At 35.8% G+C, this 21439-nt stretch overlaps 2 protein-coding genes across 9 annotated transcripts in view; both read right to left on the bottom strand.

Annotated features, from left to right (window-relative positions):
* Positions 1 to 15070, bottom strand: part of CCDC138 (coiled-coil domain containing 138) — a 75472-nt gene extending 60402 nt beyond the window's left edge. Inside the window, exons 1-4 of one of the 6 annotated variants that reach the window (XM_074192156.1) lie at positions 14843 to 15070; positions 11699 to 11756; positions 10326 to 10455; positions 7196 to 7323 (exon numbers count right to left, since the gene is read on the bottom strand). In XM_074192156.1, the coding sequence (XP_074048257.1) occupies positions 7196 to 7323; positions 10326 to 10455; positions 11699 to 11756; positions 14843 to 14935 (409 nt within the window). In that variant the 5' untranslated portion in view covers positions 14936 to 15070. Of the gene's footprint in view, positions 1 to 7195; positions 7324 to 10325; positions 10456 to 11698; positions 11757 to 14842 lie in introns of those variants that run through there. The other 5 variants (XM_074192153.1, XM_074192154.1, XM_074192152.1 and 2 more) reach the window with 5 other exon arrangements.
* A 3811-nt stretch (positions 15071 to 18881) lies between these two features.
* Positions 18882 to 21439, bottom strand: part of LOC141491322 (E3 SUMO-protein ligase RanBP2-like) — a 69167-nt gene continuing 66609 nt past the window's right edge. For all 3 annotated transcript variants that reach the window (XM_074192149.1, XM_074192148.1, XM_074192151.1), the window contains one exon: positions 18882 to 21277. In XM_074192149.1, coding sequence (XP_074048250.1) covers positions 20969 to 21277 — 309 coding nt within the window. In that variant the 3' untranslated portion in view covers positions 18882 to 20968. The remainder of the gene's footprint in view (positions 21278 to 21439) is intronic.

The raw sequence follows: 21439 nt of genomic DNA on the forward strand, positions 1-21439 counted from the left end.
AAATTAAACAAATTAATAAATAATATTAAATTGATCAAGGTTCAAGGACGAATATACAACCATGTCATCAATAAACACTGATGCAAACATTTAAATAAAGACTTAAGAGACTATAAAAATTTATTTTAAAATATTCACTAAAATATCAACTATTACATATACTAGGGATGTAAGGATGATTTAATATTAGGAAACAATGTTAAAGCTGCCAAATCATACTCAGAAATGATATAAATATGATAAAACAAACTTCAAAGAAATAAAAGACAAGTAAGCATGGTTGTCACAAAAATATAACAAAAATGACAATACTACCTCCCAAATTAACTAACATATTTAGTAAAAGGGCTATTTTATAAAATAAAGTAAAATAATAAAATTCATTTAGGAATAGGAATGGAAGGGATAAAACACACTGTCCACAAAACTCCAACTAGATTAAAATATAATTCGGAAATACTTAAAAAAAATATATATATATATATATATACACTTCAATAGGTAGTTTGAGGTTTTCTAAGTCATTATGCTAACCATCTCTATTTGAGTTTGACACCAATGGCTAGACTTATAGTATATCTCCTGCTATAGGTCAATTAGTCAATCAACATTTATTAAGCACCTAATATGTGGTAGACACTGAGATGTTGGCAGTCCCTGCCACTCAAAACAACATGCCTACAACTCTCTAACAATAAGATAAACCCAGGAAAAATTGGAAATAAAGAACAGAGAGATAGCACTAAATGAAAGAGTGTCTTCTTGTACAAGCTATGATTTTAGGTGGGACTCAAGTAAGTCAGAGAAGCGAGTGAAGATGCCCTATGTGGGGAGATGAGTTTAAGGTCACAAAGGAAGTCAGTGATCCTGGAACAGAGTATGTGAGGGGTGTAAGATCAAAGAAAGAAAAGGGAGGGGTGGGGAGCAAGGCCATAAAAAGTTGTAATGGCTTGGGGCAGCTAGGTGGGGCAGTGGATAAAGCACGGTCCCTGGGGTCAGGAGTACCTGGGTTCAAATATGGTCTCAAACACTTAATAATTACCTAGCTGTGTGGCCCCATTTGCCTTGCAAAAGCCTAAAAAATAAAAAAGTTGTGATGGCTGAACACAGGATTTTATATTTGATCCTGTGATGTTTACTGAATAAGTGAGTGACACATTCAGACCTGTGCTTGAGAAGATCACCTTTGATAGCTGAATGGACTGCAATGGAAAGAGACTTCTGGCAGTCAGACCAACAATCAAGCTATTTCAATAGTACTTAACCATCCAAACATGGTGAAAGGAATGTAGGAAAAGATTATGAGTACCCTATCACACAACCAGTGAACATGTGAAATGGTTCAAGCACTTGGAAAACAATGTGCAAATGTTAAAGAAAAAAATAACTATTCCAAATCCTTTGATTGAGCAATCTTTTACCTCAAAGCAGTAAATGACAGGAAAAAAAATGGTTCCAAAATAACAAAATATTTATAGCAGCATTCTTGTAATAAACTGTAAACAAACTAAATATCAAAACGGATAAGAGAAGAAACAGGAAGGCAATATAATATAAGGAGGATTTAGATTCAAATCTCACCTTTTCAAATCTCACCTTTGATAACATATTATCTATCCTTGTGAACTTGGGCAAGTCTCAACTTAACTGCAACTTTGTTACTTCATCTGTATTATGAAGAGACTGTACTTTTATTTTTTTTTAAACGTTTGGTAATTTGGAAAAACCATGGAGTCTGGAGATAACTATGGAACTCCTTAGAATAATACTTTTAAAAGCATAAAATCAAAGGAGCTAGATAATAAATAGATAGAGTACTAGGCTAGGAGTCAGGAAAACCTGAATTCAAATAAAGCCTCAGACATATATTAGATATATGACCCCGGGGAAGTCCCCAAAGTTTGTCTCAGTTTTTCAGCTGTGTAAAATGGGAAAAAATAATAGCACTTACTTAGCAAAGTTGTTGGTGAGGAACAAATGAGATAATATTTGCACAGTGCCTGGCACATAGTTGTTAATATTAAATGGTTATTACCTTCTCTTACCAAAAAAATTATGTTGCAAGTTCCTAAGTTCTAGATCAAGAATTCTTGTATATTACCTAGCTGTGTGAATTTGGGTAAGTCACTTAACCCCATTGACTTGCAAAAAGAAAAAAAAAAAGAATCCTTGTGTGACTTGAATATAAAATTTTATTAAAAAAAACTCTTAGTTTAGCAACAAGCATATTTAATTATTATGCCTATCAAACACTAACATGGTAATAAAAAAGCATCTTTAAAAGGAAATATAGTGGGGGGGTGGAGCCAAGATGGCATCATGAAGGCAGCATTTCCCAAGAATTCTGACCCCCCCAAAACCCAAAAAAACAAAGGATGGCTCTAGTCAAAATTCAGAGGTGCAGAACCCACAGAAAGACTGAGTGATACATTTTCCCAGTCCAAAGTAACTTAGAAGTTCCGCGGGAAAAGTGTGTTTCATCATGACTAGGGATTGGAAAAAAAGCAGCCCAGCCCAGCCCAGCCCAGAGATCACCAGCAACAGCTTGAAGGGTCAGTGAGAGAACTCTGCTGCACTTGGGTTAGTGTGGAGTGAGGAGCACTGGCAGCAGAATCTGCAGTGAGAATTGGGAGAAAGAAGCCTACATCCCCAGAGACTGCAACAGAAGTCTGCAGAAATTTCTCTGCTCTCCCTGGGGTAGGACTCTGTGGCTTGCCTACACTCACATATTGCAGTTTGGGCTTCCACACTAAATAATCAAGCTGGATCCCTCCTTATAGACTCAGGGCAGAGGGTAGTGCTGTGGTTTTATATATATATATACACATATATATATGTATATATACATATATATATATATATATATATATATATATATATATATATATTTATCAAAGCACAGACTAGAGAGCATAAAACCTTGGTGGAATAAAGTTCCCAGTAGTGTGTCCCCCCCCAAAAAAAAACCCCAAAGCCTCAGAAGTGCTATAAATTAAGTCTTGGGCTGAGGAAATGAGTAAACAACAGAAAAAGAAGAACCTGACCATAGAGAATTACTTTAGTCCCACGGAAGATCAAAACACATATTCAGATGATGACAAAATCAAAGCTTCCATATTGAAAACCTCCAAGAGAGATAGAAAATGGGCTCAGACTATGGATGAGCTCAAAAAAGACTTCGAAAAGCAATTAAGAGAGGTGGAGGAAAAATAGGGAGGAGAAATGAGAGCGATGCAGAAAAATCATGAAAACCAAATCAAAAGCTTGGTTTAAGACATACCAAAAAAATTAAAGAAAATAATATGTTAAAAACCAGTTTAGGCCTAATGAAAAAAAAAAAAAAGGCAAATCAGGAGAAGAATCCCTTAAAAAGCACAACTGGTCAGCTGGAAAAGGAGATAAAAAAGCTGTCTGAAGAAAATAACTCCTTCAAATGCAGAATGGAACTAAAGGAAGCTGATGACTTTGCAAGAAATCAGGAAATAAAACACTTTCAAAAAAAGCCAAAAACTAGAAGAAAACGTGAAATATCACTGGAAAAACAACCAACCTCAAAAACAGATCCAGAAGAAATAATTTAAAAATTATTGGGCTAGGGGGCAGCTAGGTGGCGCAGTGGATAGAGCACTGGTCCTGGAGTCAGGAGTACCTGAGTTCAAATCCAGCCTCAGACACTTAATTGGGCTATCTGAAAGCCACAACGAGGAGAAGAGCCTAGACTTCATTTTTCAAGAAATAATACAAAGAAATTGCCCTGAGATCTTAGAAGCAAAAGATAAAATAGAAATCGAGAGAATTCACTGGTCACCCCCCCACCAAAGAGATCCCAAAAGAAAAACTTCCAGGAATAGCCAAGCTGCCAGAAACAAACAATTCAACTACCAAGGCTCCATAGTCAAGATTACACAGGATCTGGCAGCATCTACATTAAGGGCTGGTAAGGATTGGAATACGATATTCCAGAAGGCAAAAGATCTTAGTTTACAACCGAGAATCAACTACCCAGCAAAACTGAACATCCTCTTTCAGGGGGAAAAGATGGGACTTTCAATGAAACGGGACTTTCAAACTTTCCTATTGAGACAACCAGAGCTGAACAGAAAGTTTGATGTCCAAGTACAGGACTCTAGTGAACCATAGAGGGAATGGAAGAGAAGGATTAACTATGAGGAACTTAATGATGTTGAACTGTTTGTATTCCTTCATGGGAAGAAGATACTGATAATTCATATGAACTTTCTCATTTATAAGAGCTGTTAGAAGGAACGTATATAGACAGGACACAGGAAGGAGCGGAATATAATGGTATAATATAGTAAAAAGATGGAGTCAGTGGGTGATGGGGAAAGTACTGGGAGGAAGGAAAAGAAGATGATGAAGAAGAAGCTGAGAGATTTCACATAAGAGTCAAGAAAAAGCTTTTTCAATGAATGGAGTGGAGGGGGAAGGAAGGCAAGGGGGAATTAAGTGAGCCTTCATTCTCATCAGAAATGGTTCAGAAAGGAAATAATATACACACTTAATAGGGTGAGGAAATCTATCTTACCCTGGAGAAGGATGGGAGGAAAGGGACAGGATAAGGGGGGATGGGGAGGGAGGGAAGGAGGGAATAGGTGATAGAAGAGAGGGAAGATAGAGGGAGGGGGTACTCAGATTCAACACACTTTTAGACAGGGCCAGGATGAAAGGAGGGAGAGAATAGAATAAATAAGAATGGGGAGAAATATAGTGGAGGTACAGCTAATAATAGCAACTGAGGGAAAAATATTGAAGCAACTTCTCTGGTGGACTTATGATAAAGAAAGCAACTCACCCCTGAGACAGTGCCATTGAAATCCGAACACGGACTGAAGTACATTTCTCTCTCTCTCTCTCTCTATTCTTAAGGTTTCTCATCTTCTTGGGGCGGGGGGTTATATTTATTCTTATAACATTCAAATTACATCAATGTATGGGATGGAAACAATGTAAAGACTGTCAGACAGCCTTCTGTGGAGGGGGAGGGAAGGGAGGGGGGAAATTGTGGAATTCAGAGCTTTTCAAAAAATGATGGGTACATATTACTATTGTATATAATTGGAAAACAAATAAAATGTTAAAATGTTAAAAGGAAATATATTAAAATAAAGACAAGTAGATCAGTGGAATATACCAGATGAAGAAAATTCAGAACAATCAATTCAATACTAGGTTCAATAAACATGATAAATCAAATTGAGGAAGAACTACCTATTTTACAAAAATACACAGAAATACTATAACAGTCTGGCAGAAATTAAGCTTAGATTAACATTTTAAGCCATAAGTCACAATAAGTCAAAATAAATACAAGACGAATATTAAAGTTCACACTATAAAAGATTAGGGAAAAAGTTGTTTTTTTGTTTGATTTGAGTACCTTTCCCTATATCTACCACTCAAGGTCCTAATTCCACTTCTGACTGGCAAGGCAGTTTTAACCTGCTCTAAACCTGGGCCACTTTGCCTCTTCTTCAGGCTGGTACGTTACCTGTTCCCAGGGATTCAACAAATGGTGGTGCTTTAAATGGTAAAACACAGATCACCTTACCCTTACTGAGGTTCAGAGCTTTCAGGGTCAAACTACCAAGTTCAAGGTTTCCCAGTAATAGATATAAAGAGCATGGGTCCAGCAGTCAATCATTTTTCATAGTTAAGGAATGAATTCTTAACCAAATAAGTTAAAGGAGAGATCTCAAAAAGTAAAACAGTAAATTTCATTTTATGAAGTTGAAATGCTTCTACACCAACAAAATTAGTGCAACCGAAGTAAATGGGAAGTGGTCAACTGGGAAAAAATTTTTGCAACCAACATTTCTGAAAAGTGTATGATATTCAAGACATAATGAATACACACACACACACACACACACACACACAGATTTTAATGATCAAAAGTTATTTCCCTGTAAATCACATAATCATAGGATATGGACAAAGAGCAATTTCGACTATATAAACAAAGTGACTCAATAATGGCAAAACCCTGTGACCCAGAGATCCCTCCCTTCTATTATAATTTTTAGATTTAAAAAGAACTGTAAATAAAGGATAGGACTACCAATGGTGGAAAAGTTCAACAAGTAATAATTCATGAATAGCACTGAAAATTACTGTACTGTAAGCACAATATGATAAATAGAAACAGGGGAAGACTTAATTGACCTGGTGAAAAGTAAAGTAAGAAAAATCTAGAAAACACAATTAACCACAACAGTATAAATAGAAAGAACAAAACAATCAAAACACTGGATGAGATTTGTGTTTGAATCTGAACTAAAGATAATTACTCATGTGCAACCCTAGGTTAAGTCACTTAAACTTCTTGCATCTCATTCTTTTTTAAACCTCTAAAACAAAGGTGTCAACTCAAATACTTCTAAAAACAATTAAAGGTGTCAACTCAAATATTTCTAAGATCTCTTTTGGCTCTTAGTCTATAATATTAAATTACATAAAATTATAATGATCAAGCATGATTCTTAAGATATAAGAAAATATACTACTCTACATTTTTTTTTTTACAGAAGTGAGAGATTATGTCTGGAACACTACAGAAGTTAGCCTTGATTGTTATCTTGGTAAATTTTGTTAAATTGTTCCCTTCAATTCACCTTGTTCCAAAGAACAAAGGATATTCAGAAAGGGGAGGATGATATACCAGGGAAATGTAAATGATGTAAAAACAAAAGATATCAACTTTTTCAAATTAGGAAAACTTTTAGAGCTAGAAGAGATTTCAGAAGCCAGATTCTTGTACTATCAAGGAAACTGAGATCCAGAAAGGTTAGGTCACCTGCCTGAGGTTACCTAAATGTACCTGGGGAAAATAAAAACCAAAGCAGTTTGACTTAGGGCGAGGAGGAGGGTGAGGGAGATGGAGACGGAAATGGAGCACAGCTAGGTGGTGTGGTGGAGTCAAGGCCCTGAATTCGGGAGAACCTGAGTTCAAATCTGAACTCAACCATTTAATAATTACCTAGCTGTGAGACCTTGGGCAAATAACTTAAGCCCATTGTCTTAAATAATTTTTTTTAAAAAATGGGTGAGGTTTAAAATGTCAGTATTTGTATTCAAGTTAATTTGACATCCATCTTAACACTACCAGAATGGTTTTATTCTTCATCCTTGGTAAGTTAAAATTAAGTGACTGTTATGCAATAGAATTTTTATTTACCTGAGGGTGTCTCTTTTGTGAATGGTTTAACTGCCTGTTCAATACTGACACTAAGATCACTTTCAATTAACTCTTCTTCCATCTCCAGTGGACTCAAATCACAAAAATAATCCAGGTCATCATCTAGACTTTAAAAAAAAATTATACATAGTAATCTTTAAAAATCCTATAAAATATTTTATACTATAAAAACTGAAATGCAGTAATAGTTCATATGTACATAAAGTTTTAAAGTTAAAAAGCATTTTCCTCACAAAAAAAAGCAATGAAGTAAGAATAACATGTATTATAATCCCTATTTTATAGATAAGGAAACTGAGGCTCATAGGGACAAAGTGATTTGGTCAGGGTCATTCACTAGCATTAAAGACATATAGAGAAAAATTGTATGATATTGTTAAAGATAGGAGGAGACTATTTATACATGTAGTTAATTGAATTAGACTTTCACATATATTTAAACTTAGATACAAAATGAGAAAATTGTAAAATTTTTAATACAATTATGTTAAAGGTTCAAAATTCTGCAGTATGGCATAAAAGATAACTATAGTAATCAAGGGATAACTACAGCAATCAGGACGAACTTCTTGATTTAAATTTCATCCATATTAGTTATGTGACACAGGTCAAATTGCTTAACTCCCCAGAATAAGACTATAAACTAGACAAATTACTCATCTACAATGAAAAAAAGGAATTTTGTTAAGTGCTGAGTCCTCGTGTACAGTGTGGTTTACAGAAATGAAAACAGAGATTCAGAGGGTATGTTTTCTTTCTTTCTCTCTATACAGACATATATACATATGTGTGTTTACATATATAGATATTATATGTAAATGCATACACAAATAATACCTAACATAATTGTGCGTAAAAAAGAGCATTGTAAAAAAATCAATCTCCCTCACTCCAGTCAATTTGTTGCCCAAACTTATTATTCTTACTTCTCAATTAACTCTGACATATAAGCTCCTCTTCCTAAAATATATTCATCACCTTAATTCACATCCTCATCACTTCTCTATGGCTTTTTAATTGGCCTGCCTACATATGGTTTCTCACTTCTCTGATCTTTGATATCAGATATTAAATATGCAGTAACACAAAAAACTCCAGTTACTGCCCAATGTTTATAACAAGGAAATATTTCATAAAATAAGTAAAAATACAATACCATATATTAATAAATCTTTCCAGTCTCATTATATATTATTCCCCTTCCAAACCTAACAACCTAGCTAGCTCCCTATTCATTCTTCAAATATGATACTCTATCTTCCATCTCTCATTGCCTTTCCACTATCCATTTCCCCACATGTAAAATACCCTACACCTCCTGAACTCTTCCTCATAAATTCTCTTTCTTTATAACACAACAGCTCATAAATCCCTTTTTTATAACACAGCTCTGCCTTTTATATGAAGGTTTTCCTGTTCCCCTTTCAGCTTCCAATTCTCTCCCCTCCCCAACTACTTGATATTTATTCTTTCTTTTTTTTTTAATTACTCTGAATACATTTATTGGATGTGCTTGTTTCCTCAGTAGAATTCAAGCTCCTTAATGATCAAATGGCTTTAGTCTTTGCATTTGTACCCCTGGCACCGTGAACACAGTTTGGGCTGAGTAAATACTTTCTGATTTAAAATTGTGTATTACTGTTGTTCATGTTTGTGTCTTATCCCTTTTCCTAGATTGAAAGTTCCATGAAGGCAGACTGACTCTGACCTAAAAGTACCTTCTTGAGCACAAAGTACCCTTCATATAAGATATTCTTTACATATTTTGAATAAAGCTAAAATTATAACCCATCCTCAAATTATTTTCTAGAAAAACCGAATACTGACAAAGCTGTCTTTCATTTAATATAGGGGAAATTCTAGTGGACATCCTAATAAAAATAACGAACCTCATGTCAATTTCTCTTCTTTTGGTCTATGGTTCAAAGCTCTAACAGAAAAAGTTGGCAGTGTTTGTGAATGCCAAGTTGAGAATTTAAATAATTAAAGACAAACATATGTCTTTTATTTGCTCTTTTATGATCTTCCGTGTATAAACTGCTTCAAGACAGGGAAAGGCCTTGGACCTGTGACCAATAGAATCAGTTTTAAACTTCTCTCCTTGGTTGCCATTCATACAGATGCATATTATATGTACCACATATTCTGGCCATTTTCCATGTTTAATTTAGCATAATACACTGTCAAAGATTGCTTTATAATGGCTTTTTATGTGTAAGTCTTGCCTCTTTTTAAACTATCAACTCAAAAAAACATTTTTTAAATTGTTTAAAGAGCAATATTAGCTCCTCAAGGGACAGAATAAGATGTGCCCTTCTTTTGTGTCTTATACGATACAATGGAGACCCAACACTTAAACTCTAAACTACTATAAAAATGCTATTATTATTTTTTTAAATCAAACATATCATTACCCAAAAATCATAGCTTTAAAAAAAAAACCACCAGATTTCAATATAAGTCATGGATTATTCAAATTGAAAGAACAAATATAAAAATGTTATTCTTATACTTTAGGATGATTAATAGGAAAACAAAAAAAACACTTAATATTAAATCTAATAATGTTTATGTTCCAATCTTGGCTGTTTTTAGTAAAAATGAAGCAATTCCTTTCAATCAGGTCTCTACCTTTCTTCTTAACCACCAGTTCTAATCATTTAGCCATCACCTCCAAACCCTCCCCACCAGAACCTCGGGTTCAGTCAACTAACATTTATTTAATACCTACTACGTGTCCATCACTATATAAACAATGAGGATACAGAGAAAGGAAAGGAAAAAAAAAATCTACTCCCAAGAAGCTCATGGAAACCCTGGACTTGAACAGTTGACTATTCACTTATTTTCTTTTGATCAGCCTCCAATTCATTTCCAGGTCACCAGTGCTGATAATTATCCCTTCCAACTTCCTTTTATGTAATTATTTCCCCTATTAGACTAAGGCAGGTCCTGTATTGCTGGTTTTTAATTTATATTTTCAATAGTTTTTACTAAATAACTAAAGCTAACAAAACTCAAGTCAATGGGTTTAAGTATCTTGGGGGGGGGAATAAATTTTAAATATAGTTTTTAGAATGTCTACGAAATTACTGAAGAGATACCATACCAATTCATCTTCTTCTTGAACAAGTCACAAAGGGATTTTGTGGAATTTATTCCTGTATTATGAGGAAATGTTGCCACTGAATCACTTGGCAGAAGCATAACTGGATCTGCTGAAGGGTTATCCAATACATCTATCAGCAAATAAAAACAAAAAAAACTGAAATACTGACTTTTTCATAGAACATTATTCCATAATTTAAGACTAAATTACCAAAATACCACTATGAATAGGAAACATCTTGTTTCTATAACTAAACTGCAATATTCCATACAGCAAATATGTCTGATTTTTAATAGCTTCCTCAGTTATTTCTTTTTTGTAGTAATAAATATTTCATAATTTTTAGACCATGTTCATTTGAACTCAACAAGACAAAGGGAAGGTTTATATAGAGCAAATTATGAATATTTTTTATTAAAATTGAGATTTGAAAAAACACATGTTCTCTTTATCTTCTCAGAAATTTATTGAGAAGTGCTTTTAGTTCTATTTCATTAAGAATGGAAGTGTTAAATTCAATTCTAATTTAAGATCCTGAACATTTGTTCACATACCAAACATTTCACAAATAGTTCTCTTAAAATCAACTAATTCCAATTCTAAAATTGAGTCATAATTAATAATTATTATCATAAAAGTAAATATAAGAAGACTGATATATGTTAACTGGTAAATTGGAAAAAATAATTACTGAACCTGATAAAGCTAGTAATTAGAAAAGTCAATGATTTAATTTAGGAGGTAATGACAAAATTTTTTTTTTAGGTTTTCGCAAGGCAAATGGGGTTAAGTGGTTTGCCCAAGGCCACACAGCTAGGTAATTATTAAGTGTCTGAGGCCGGATTTGAACTCCAGTACTCTTGACTTCAGGGCTGCTGTATCACCTAACTGCCCCAACAAAATTTCTTTTAAAAAAAATCTTTTTTTGTCATTTGGGGGGACATTTTAGTAGCAAAGCCACACTAATACAATAACTGGTAATTCATAATTAAGTAGCTGATACATGTTTATGGTGACTCTTAATAAGCTATAAAGCAAATTAAATGTCAAACTGGAACCAGGTACTCCCTTAATTTACATTTAGAGGCATATTATAATAACATTTAATTAATACATTAGAACTTCATTTCAATAACTGCAATCTTAGTAACTTGATAATGGTATATGCCATCAAATATACTCCCCCCTTAATATTTTAGGGGTTTTTTTTACCCATAGCTTTAATGGGGAAGAGAGGGAAGGAAGTAACATAGTAAAAAATGAGAAAAACAGAATTGACTCAATTAGCACAGAATACTAATTTTCTAGTACTGTTCCCTCAACCTGATTTTCATTATGAACACCAAAACATGTAATAAACTTAATCTTCCTACCTGTGTAGGTAAGAGATCTTCTGCTTTTACATCTGACCTGATTATCCAAACCAACAAACTAAAAGAAAAAACACATATAACTTATATTTAATACTTATCTTAAAAATACAATTCAAGTGTTTGTTGTAAGTTAAAATAAAATCAACTTTTACAATGTCTTTAATACACCTCATTTTTAATACAAATTCATTTTGTGAACAATTTTATTAGATAGGCAGGGAGCATTTTTATAACAATTAAAAGATTTATAATGTTTTGTATCCTGATTTATATTATTAATGGCTTTCCTTCCCAACATTCAGCACTTTATTTTTAAACCCCTATGTATATATTATTAAAACATCTATTTGATTGTAAACTCCTTGAAGGTCTGTTTAATGTAAACTTTTTATAATATCCATAATAGTACTGAGTTAAGAGCACAGAAGATAGATGATAAATATTTTTTGTGTTTTGTAATTTCTACATTTTAACAGGTATGAAAACTGAGGCTTGAGGATTAAGGTCTTCATCTATGAAGCAAAAGCAGGGTCAAGTATAAGTTTAGTCTTACAATCAGCTCTTATCACTGCCTCTAACTGCCTTCAAGGGAAGCAGTTGTGGTACAGTGGTACAGTGAAAGCAGTACCTGGGCAACCTTGGCATGTTCCTTAACCTTGGAGCTGGAGGGGCATCAGGGTGTAAGACATAGGGACAGTGAACTGAAAAGTTAGGAAACCCTGACTTATGTTCCTTATCAGCTGTTAGCTGTTCTCAAATCATTTTCTCTCCTCTTTGCTTCAGTTTCAAAATATGGTGAGTTGGACTCAGTAACTTATATGGTGCCTTCCAAATCCAAATCTATGATTTCTTGAGTTTCCTGATCATTAAAAAGGTGGTTAAAAATACCGGGAACACATCCATTCATAGGGTCTCTAGAGCCCATGAGATAATAACTATCTTAAGTAAACCCCTATAGTTCTATTTACACAGGGACTCATCTTAACTATTATTATCTTGGAATGGTATTATTCTTCCAAGATTAAAGAAATAGCTAGAGGGGCACCTAGGTGGCGCAGTGGATAGAGCACCGGCCCTGGAGTCAGGACTCCACTGCCTTAAATTAAAAAAAAAAAAAAAAAAAGACCAAGAAGTAGCTAAATATGAATTCTTATGACCATTCTTTTTCTATGTTTAAAAACCTCCAATAGACTGCTCTTTTTATGAACACCTCCAAAATTCTCTACATTTATAGGGTTGAAGGGTAGTAGGATAAAATTTGCTTTGCTTGACTATTATATTTGATTTACAAAATTTACATTTTTTCCCTTTTTTTCCCATTGAGAAGACATATGAAAAATTCTTAATAAATGAAAAAAGAGGTAAAATAAATTCTTTATAATTGAAAAAATATACAATTTTAAAAATAAAAAAATAAAATATGGTGACACTGGGATTTGAACTCAATTCTACCTCAAGACACTTCCTAATTGCTGGGACTGTGTCTCAGTGCCTTCATCTTAAATCTGACATGTCTAAACGGAACTTACTAGTATTCTCCAAATTCTCCCTCCCCATTCCAAAGTCTGACTCTGGCATCCCCTCTCCTCCCTGATTAAATCAACTTCAGTCACTCACCATCACTTCCAATATTTAAGAAGTTAATTCAGACTAAAATTCTGTTTGGCACATTAACAGAATAATTACTGAGACAGTGTCTAAACTGAGTGAAAAGGAGCAGGCTTGAGACAGAATGCCAGTAGCAGTTTAATTACTTTCAATGCAAACAACAGATTTGCAATTCTGGGGATTTCTCCATGCTTGGAGCTCCACACTACTATTGCAGAGGCAGATAGTATATTCATCATCAGAAGGGAGAAGGAAAAGGAAAGGTGGATTATAAAACAATCAGTTTGGGGTCTTCAGTGATCTTTGTTGGACAAATCCACTAATGTAAGACAAAAACAACAATTACAGCAGTCTGGGGAGTGCCAACTATCCAAGCAGGTCAGCCCAGGTATCCTCCAGTCCTGAGGGAATGGTTGATTCTATAGTCCTGGGGGGACTACAGAGTCTTCTGATTCACTTCATTTAAAAGAGACAAGTTCAGATCAGGGGAGAAAATGCAGACGTGTCAGGATTTTAACAAATTACTTCTGCTTCTTTGTTCTTACTGATTCCCAGGCCAGAGTCTACCTGTGAAAAGGGAGCTCTGAGAAATCCGTGTAATTTGAAAAAAAATTAAATTTTATTTTAAAAATAAATGCAGAGGCGACTAGGTGGTGTAATGGATAAAGCACTGGCCCTGGAGTCAGGAGCACCTGGGTTCAAATCCGGTCTCAGACACTTAATAATTATCTGGCTGTGTGGCCTTGGGCAAGCCACTTAACTCCATTTGCCAAGCAAAACAAACAAATAAAAACAAATAAATAAAAATTAAACAAATAAATACTCGTTAAGGAGCAGCTAGGTGGCACAGTGGATAGAACACTGACCCCGGAGTCAGGAGTACCTGAGTTCAAATCTCATCTTCAGACACTTATTACCTAGCTGTGTGGCCTTGGGCAGGCCACTTAACTCCATTTGCCTTGCAAAATAAATAAATAGATAAATAAATAAAATTAAAATTAAAAAAAATAAATGCTCGTTAAGGAGCAGCTAGGTGGCGCAGTGGATAGAACACTGACCCCGGAGTCAGGAGTACCTGAGTTCAAATCTCATCTCAGACACTTATTACCTAGCTGTGTGGCTTTGGGCAGGCCACTTAACCCCATTTGCCTTGCAAAAACTAAAAAAACAAAATAAAAGGGGCCTCGGCCGGCTCAACAAAAATAGGTGTTGGCTGCCTCAATGGTGCCAAGTGGGGTTCTTACAAAGAGCACCTGCTTGGCCCAACTGCTGCGAGGGCCGGAGGAGCCGTGGCGGCCGGGCTGAGGCTGGCTCCCGGGCGGCTCCCAACCCGGCCCCTCGGTCCCGCCCCCTCCCCAGCACAGCCTCCCCAGGGGAGTGGGGGGCAGGCGGGGAGCGCGCAGGGCGGGCCGGGGGCGCGGGGAGGCCGGTCACGGGCCCCGTGGAGACTTCACTCGGCAGAGGGGCGGCGGCGCCGGGGGCCGCGCGGGGCCCAGGAACCCCCAGGGCGCCTCGCCCGCGGCTGAGGAGGGTTACCTCAGCCTGGACATTGCTATAGATCCCGTAACGGTCCTTGAGACGTTCCAGGGCCTCGTCCCGGCCCGGAGGTTTGACTACTCTCGGCTCCATGGCTCCTCTCGGCTTCTCGGTCGTCCCCCGTTATCTCCCGGGGAGACCACATTCAAACCAGGAGCCGAGCGGGCGGGCCCGGCCACGCCGGAAGCGCGTCCGCGGCGCAGGCGCTCGAGGGCCCGCCCCGTCCTCCCCAGACCGGAAGCGGGGCGGCGGCGGCTGGCGGAGACCCGAGAAGCCTCGAGCTCTCCTTCCGGGTGACTGGGCGCGGCCGGGTACGCGCGCCGCCGTCCCGCCGCGCCTTTAGCCAGCCGGGGCGCGCGCCACGGCGCCCCTCCCCCCAGCAGGCGCCTCCGCGTCAGCGAGTCGGGGAGCCCGAGTCCAGGAACCGGCGTCCTGGAACGTGCTTAGGGCAAGGCGGCCATTAAGGACGCGGTCACCTTTCGACACTAAAAATTTAGATTGTGTATTATTCCTCACTCTTTCTGTGATTCATTTATAAGTAAATATGATCGAGATTTATTGAATTGTAATTGCAGGGCAGCCCAGGGGAACCCGAGTTCAATCCGACGCTTAATAACTGCCTCGCTGTGACCCCGTTGCTTTAAATAACTTTTTTTTAATTGTAATTACCTTTTGGAACACTGGAGATCTTCGTCCTGGCCTCTGGACTGACTTGCTAGGAACCCGGCAAAATAGAAAAAAATCCCCAGGAGAGTGGTGTTTTATCCTCGTTGTAATAACTTTTTCACCCTCTAATAAAACGTTTAAAATATGCTATTTGGAAAGTTCCATTTCTCATTTAGAGTTTTCATATTTTTAAGACTGAAAAGAAAAATAAATTTTTTTAAATGATTGAAAAGGACTTTTCATGCAGTTGAACCTGGATTGAAAAGGTCAAGTTTCCTGATAGGATATGATTTGGGGGGAGGGGAGGAGGAGGATTGGGGAGAAGGGAAAGTGGGACAAAGAAAACCTTCCTCCTAGAAATGAAGCAAAATGACTTAGACTTTTGCAGGTTTTTTCCCCTTTAAATTCCAGGTCTACATTCCCACTTTCCTCTAAAATATCTAGAAACATTTACATAGTAACATGTACTTACATAATTCACATTAATGCCTTTTTGTTTTGTTTTTACAAAGCAATAGGGTTAAGTGATTTGCCCAAAATCACACAGCTAGGTAATTATTAAGTGTCTGAGGCTGCATTTGAAGCCAGTCCTCCTTGACTCCAGGGACAGTGTGCTGTCTACTGTGCCACCTAAGCTGCCTTGTTAAAGGCCTTGTTAAAGGCCTTCTTGGGCTTTCTCCTTTGGCTCTCCCTTTTCAACCTCAACAAATTCTTGGATACAGGCCCTATCTCCTTTCCACTTAATCATCATAATTGAGGTCAAACCCTCATTATCTTGTGTATTTTCAGTTGTTTTTTAGTCATGCCCAACGATACATGACCCCATTTGGGATTTTCTTGGCAAAGATACTGGAGTGGTTTTTCTCCTCCATCAGCTCCTAACTAGTCACTTGTCTTTGGCCCCTCTCCAAAACAACCTTTAGTTCTTCATTGCCCTTATGCTAGACAATTCCTAAACCCAGAATTTAAGACCTTCCAATTTTTGCCTCCTTAATTTTCCAGTTTTATTTCAGCCTTCACAGTCTCTGCCATTCCAACTAAAATCGATTATGAATTACAACATTTTATACAACATATGGTACATTTTATATTGTAAATTATTAAGCATCAATGATTATTATAGTTATGTTTTATACTATCCTAAACTCTGATCCTTTACTTTCTCTTCTTTCAAGGCCCATTGATGCAATCCAACATATGCACTCCAAATTTTTTTTCAGTACTTTGAATCCCTGCTTCTATTTCCATCACACCCTAATTTACATTATACTCACCTGAACACTTGTATCCCCCACAAAAGAATGCATGTTTCCAGTAGTTCATTTTTCACCTTTCTGTCACTGTTACATTTAATAGATAATTCATAAATTTTTAATTCCCCAGTCATGTGATCTGTGACTAAAAATCTAGATTGCTTGACTCTCCACTGATCTTACCACTTCACACTGGTCATACCTTCTTTCTGAAATTTTGGTTTAGTGTAGGTCATTTTCTTTGAGATTCCGATTAAAATATTTTGGGACAATACACTTGATATGCATTATGATGACTTAATATTTGTCCTTAATTTTCGAAGAACACTACATCATCAGGGAGGTGATAAGACAAGCACATGAATTGGATTTCAGTGGGGGAGGGCGCTATGCTAGATCAAAAGCCTCACTTTCTTCTCCAGAGCCATCTGGGTTCAGTGGCCAGGTATGGATCAGGATAACTGGAGATGGGTGCATGTGAGGCAATCACGGTTAAGTGACTTGTCCATAGACATATAACTAGTGAGAGTCAAGTGTCTGAGGCTGGATTCAAACTTTGGTCTCCTGACTCTTAAGTCCAGGACTCCATCTGGTACAGTATTATCATCTAGTTCCTCCTAGTCACATGATGACTAGCAACTACATGACTAGTCACAGCTCAGTTACGGCTGTTACAAATCTAATCCATAAACCTATTTACTGTGTTAAATTCCACTCAAAAACCTTTTACACTTTTCAAGTCCTCTACCTAACCCTGGAACCTACACAAACCATAGTCTAGCCAACTATTCAGGAGAGCTTTTTGGTCACTATTTTTTGTAACAACCACTAATCCCCTACTCTACACATACTCTTTGACCTTTTATTAATTCTCATCCCAGGTTTTAAGACAATCAAAGGCTATATTCTGATAGTTTTTTCCTAAGCTTGGGCTATTATTTCAGTCTCACAAATCAATTGTATAGATTTCTGTTGGCTTGAGGACTGGTTTAAAAAAGGGTAGCCACTGATAGGATGATTCTACCATTGGATTTTCTTTATCCTCTCTGTGATGAACAAAGTTGAAGTTTTTTTCACCCTCTAATAAGACTTGACTGGAGACCACAATTCAATGTGTAATTGTTTAATGTTCTAATGTACTCAAATTAATGAGCCAAGTATATTTAGAAAAAAGAATGTTTGAATAAACAGCAAGAATGTAAAAGTTCTAAATGTTGAAAATTCTGATTCAACTTTATTGATGTAAATGAAGTTTTACTTTGAAAAAAGTTATCTGGTACAATTCCCTCATTTTACTGTTAAGGAAACTGAGGCCCAGAAAATTGCAGGTAACAGAATTGAAGTTAAAATCCAAGTCTCCTACCTTCAATTTCAGATTTGTTCCTACTGCAACATATATTTTATATATAAATTGTATATATAAACATATGCTAACAACATATATTTTAAACTGTGAGGAGCTGACAAATATCATGAGAATCAATTACTTCTGTTATGTAAAAATGTAATGTTGTTAAACTTTGTAAGTCTTTTACTTTTTCCCCCCCAGGTTCCTTCCTTTTTGCTTTTGTTTTATAACTCCAATGTTTACTACAAACAGAACATAACAAATATTTCCCCATTTACTCATTCATTTCCCCTTTCCCTATTTCTAGGAATTTTAAAATAATGGCTAAATTCCATAGTACAAAGCAGAATAATATTCAAGAATCAATCTAGTCCTATAACTAGGCCAATTTTTGCCTGCAACTTTAAGCCATAAATTGAGAGGGACCTTCTGATCCTCTACTGTATAGATTAAGAATGATCAACTTCATACACACACACACGCACACAGACACACAGAGTTGGGATCTCAAACAATTGTAACATGATTTCTCAAATCGTGAAAATTCTTTTAACAATGGCCATTTCTAAACTGAGGCAAATTTAAGGTTTGTTCAGCTGAACTTATGAGCAACAGCACTTTAAATTATCCATTACCTCCTTTAAAAAAATTTGCTGTTTTTACAAATCACCTAACTGTTCCACCCAAAAGCCATTATTTAATTCAATATAATTTAGTTTTAAAATTTTCTTTAAAAATCATTTATAAATAAGTACAAAATGGTGAGTTTCAATTCCATTTAAAAGGTTTTAATGAGAGGACAGTATAAAAATGATCAGTGTTACAAAGAAATGTATAATGCTGTGTGCTTCTATACAGTTCATTTTTTCTTTAAGTTGCAGCAGTCTTAAAACTTCTTCCAAAAATATGTGACAAATAGCCTTTGGTACAATTTCTCAAATATAGGGAGAATGAGAGAGGAACAGAATGTTATAATCATTCTTTGCCAGACTGTAGGAGAAAAAAAATCACTATCTGAATGTAATATGGCATCATTTATTTATTAGTGTAGTCAAGGTTAATATTCCCTCAAACTTTATTATGCACAGCTTTAAAAGCTAAAGAAATCAATTCAAAAAAATGTTCTTTACTGCCTTTAAATTTAGTGATAGTTGATCTTCAGAGTTTATTCTAGGATTGTCACAAAGGCCATCAATCATTTTTAAAAACCACTTCTCTCTGCACCACATCATGAAATAGTAACAAGCCATTAAGAAAGCATTCCATGTATTAGTGAAATTATTTCCTTTATCTTCCTAATCAATTCGGTGAATGTAAATTAGTTTTGAATTAATGAATTCTTAGAACTTGTTCTCTTTGATACTTGACTGAGCAATTTTTATTAATGATGATATGCCATCATCACAAAAAAATAAATCATTATTGCTCCCATAAAACCCTTCCACAAAAATTTATTCTTGCACAGGTTAATATGCTGTTCTAACTCCCTGGGAAGTGGGACTTGTTCTATTATAGGGAAATCCGAACTGACCAACAAACCTGGGACACTGATTTAAAAAAAAAAAGGATAGATGTTACATACTCAAAATTGGAATATACGAATTTTACATCCCTCATAAACATGTCAGTAATCATAATGAGAAATCAGGGGGTCTTATTATAATCACCTCAATCACCTCAATCTACCAGGAGACATGCCTTCATGTTTTTGGTTTTTTTTTTTGCTATCCATACCTTTAGCATTTCTGTATGTTTTCAATTTGCATTGGAGTTAGTGGGGGAAGGGCAGGTGGGGAAAGTGTTGCTTATAGTCCTAAAATTCCATGGCCAACTAGTTTTTTTTAACCCTTTACCCTCCCTTCTTTTCACTTAGTGCTAAAAAGGATAAAGGAACATCTAGCTATACAAGAATTCTAAAAATTATTATGGTTGATGTTACTTTTATTTTACAAAATTCATCAATAACAGATAGTGAAGTTAACATAATACGAAGTAACCAGAAGCAATGAAAATGGTACAAAGCTATTTTTCAAATGTGCAATGTATCTCAACTGCAAGGAAAAAAAATCCAAGTTCTGTTGAAAGAACCAGGCTAAAGATTCTGAGGTAGTAGAGACTGATGACAGAAAAGTAAAAGCCCAACATTTCCAAAACACTAAGAAATTAGCCAAATAATCTATTTGAAATATATGAAAATAAAATCCTGCATTTTGTAACAACACAGAAAGCTACAAATGATTGGAAGAGGGAAGGCATTCCATTAAAAATTGACTTGACTACACATGGAGGTAAAGATCTTGGGACCTCAGAAGAGCACTTTGGGTAAGCCATTGCTCTCTTCATAGCTCCACCCAATTATAAATGGGTCTCCATGCTTGTGTCCCCCTAAAAAAAGGCACACCAGTAGATAAAATATTATAGCAAGTATATTTAAAATCTAAAAAAGATCCAAGTTGTGGTCCCTTTATTTAAAAGGTCAGGTACATTGAAGCAGGAAGGAAAATACTTTAAAACAACTTAACAGAATCAAACTGCATATGTCATATTCCTTCAACAACCTAATGGCTATTGCTTTAACAATACTTATTTTCATGTTAATTTTTAATACAAATCTCTATCAGGAGTACATAAACACAAGTACACCTGAAATAGACCAGTGTTTAAACTTTTATTTCACACCATGCAATGTCAATTTTAACACATTAAAAAATGACAACAGCTATAAGCTGCAATTTTACATTTATACATTGGAAACGTCCATTTTCAAAAGCTGAACATAATCACCTTATTGTTGAAAACAGCAAAGCCTCAATTTAACTGTTTACAAAGATAAAAGTTTGCTATGAAAAAGCAATGATTTTAAATTTGTCCACACTCTGTAATCATAATTCTTTTGCTCACTAACCCTTTAGGAGAAGAACCAAATGATTCAATCTTTTTCACAGTATCCATGCCATCTTTAACAAATCCAAATACTACATGCTTAAAGTCCAAATGTTCTGCTTTCTTCAGAAGGATAAAAAATTGAGAATTATTGGTGTCCCGGCCACGATTAGCCATTGACAATAAACCAGGACTAGTATGTCTTACTGTAAAGTTTTCATCTTCAAATGCATTCCCATAAATGGACCGTCCTCCAGTTCCATCATGTTTGGTAATATCTCCTCCCTAAAAAGAGATTACAATTAAAATAAATTATGAACAACCAAATCTTTGGTTTAAAAAAGTTATTTTTCCTCAATAATAATCAGAAAATATTAATTCCATTAGAAAACTGAGAAACTATTTTTGAACAAAGACAAACCTCCTCAAGGGATTAACAATATTATA

Source organism: Macrotis lagotis, chromosome 6 (assembly GCF_037893015.1).
Source record: "Macrotis lagotis isolate mMagLag1 chromosome 6, bilby.v1.9.chrom.fasta, whole genome shotgun sequence".
NCBI lineage: Eukaryota > Metazoa > Chordata > Mammalia > Peramelemorphia > Peramelidae > Macrotis > Macrotis lagotis.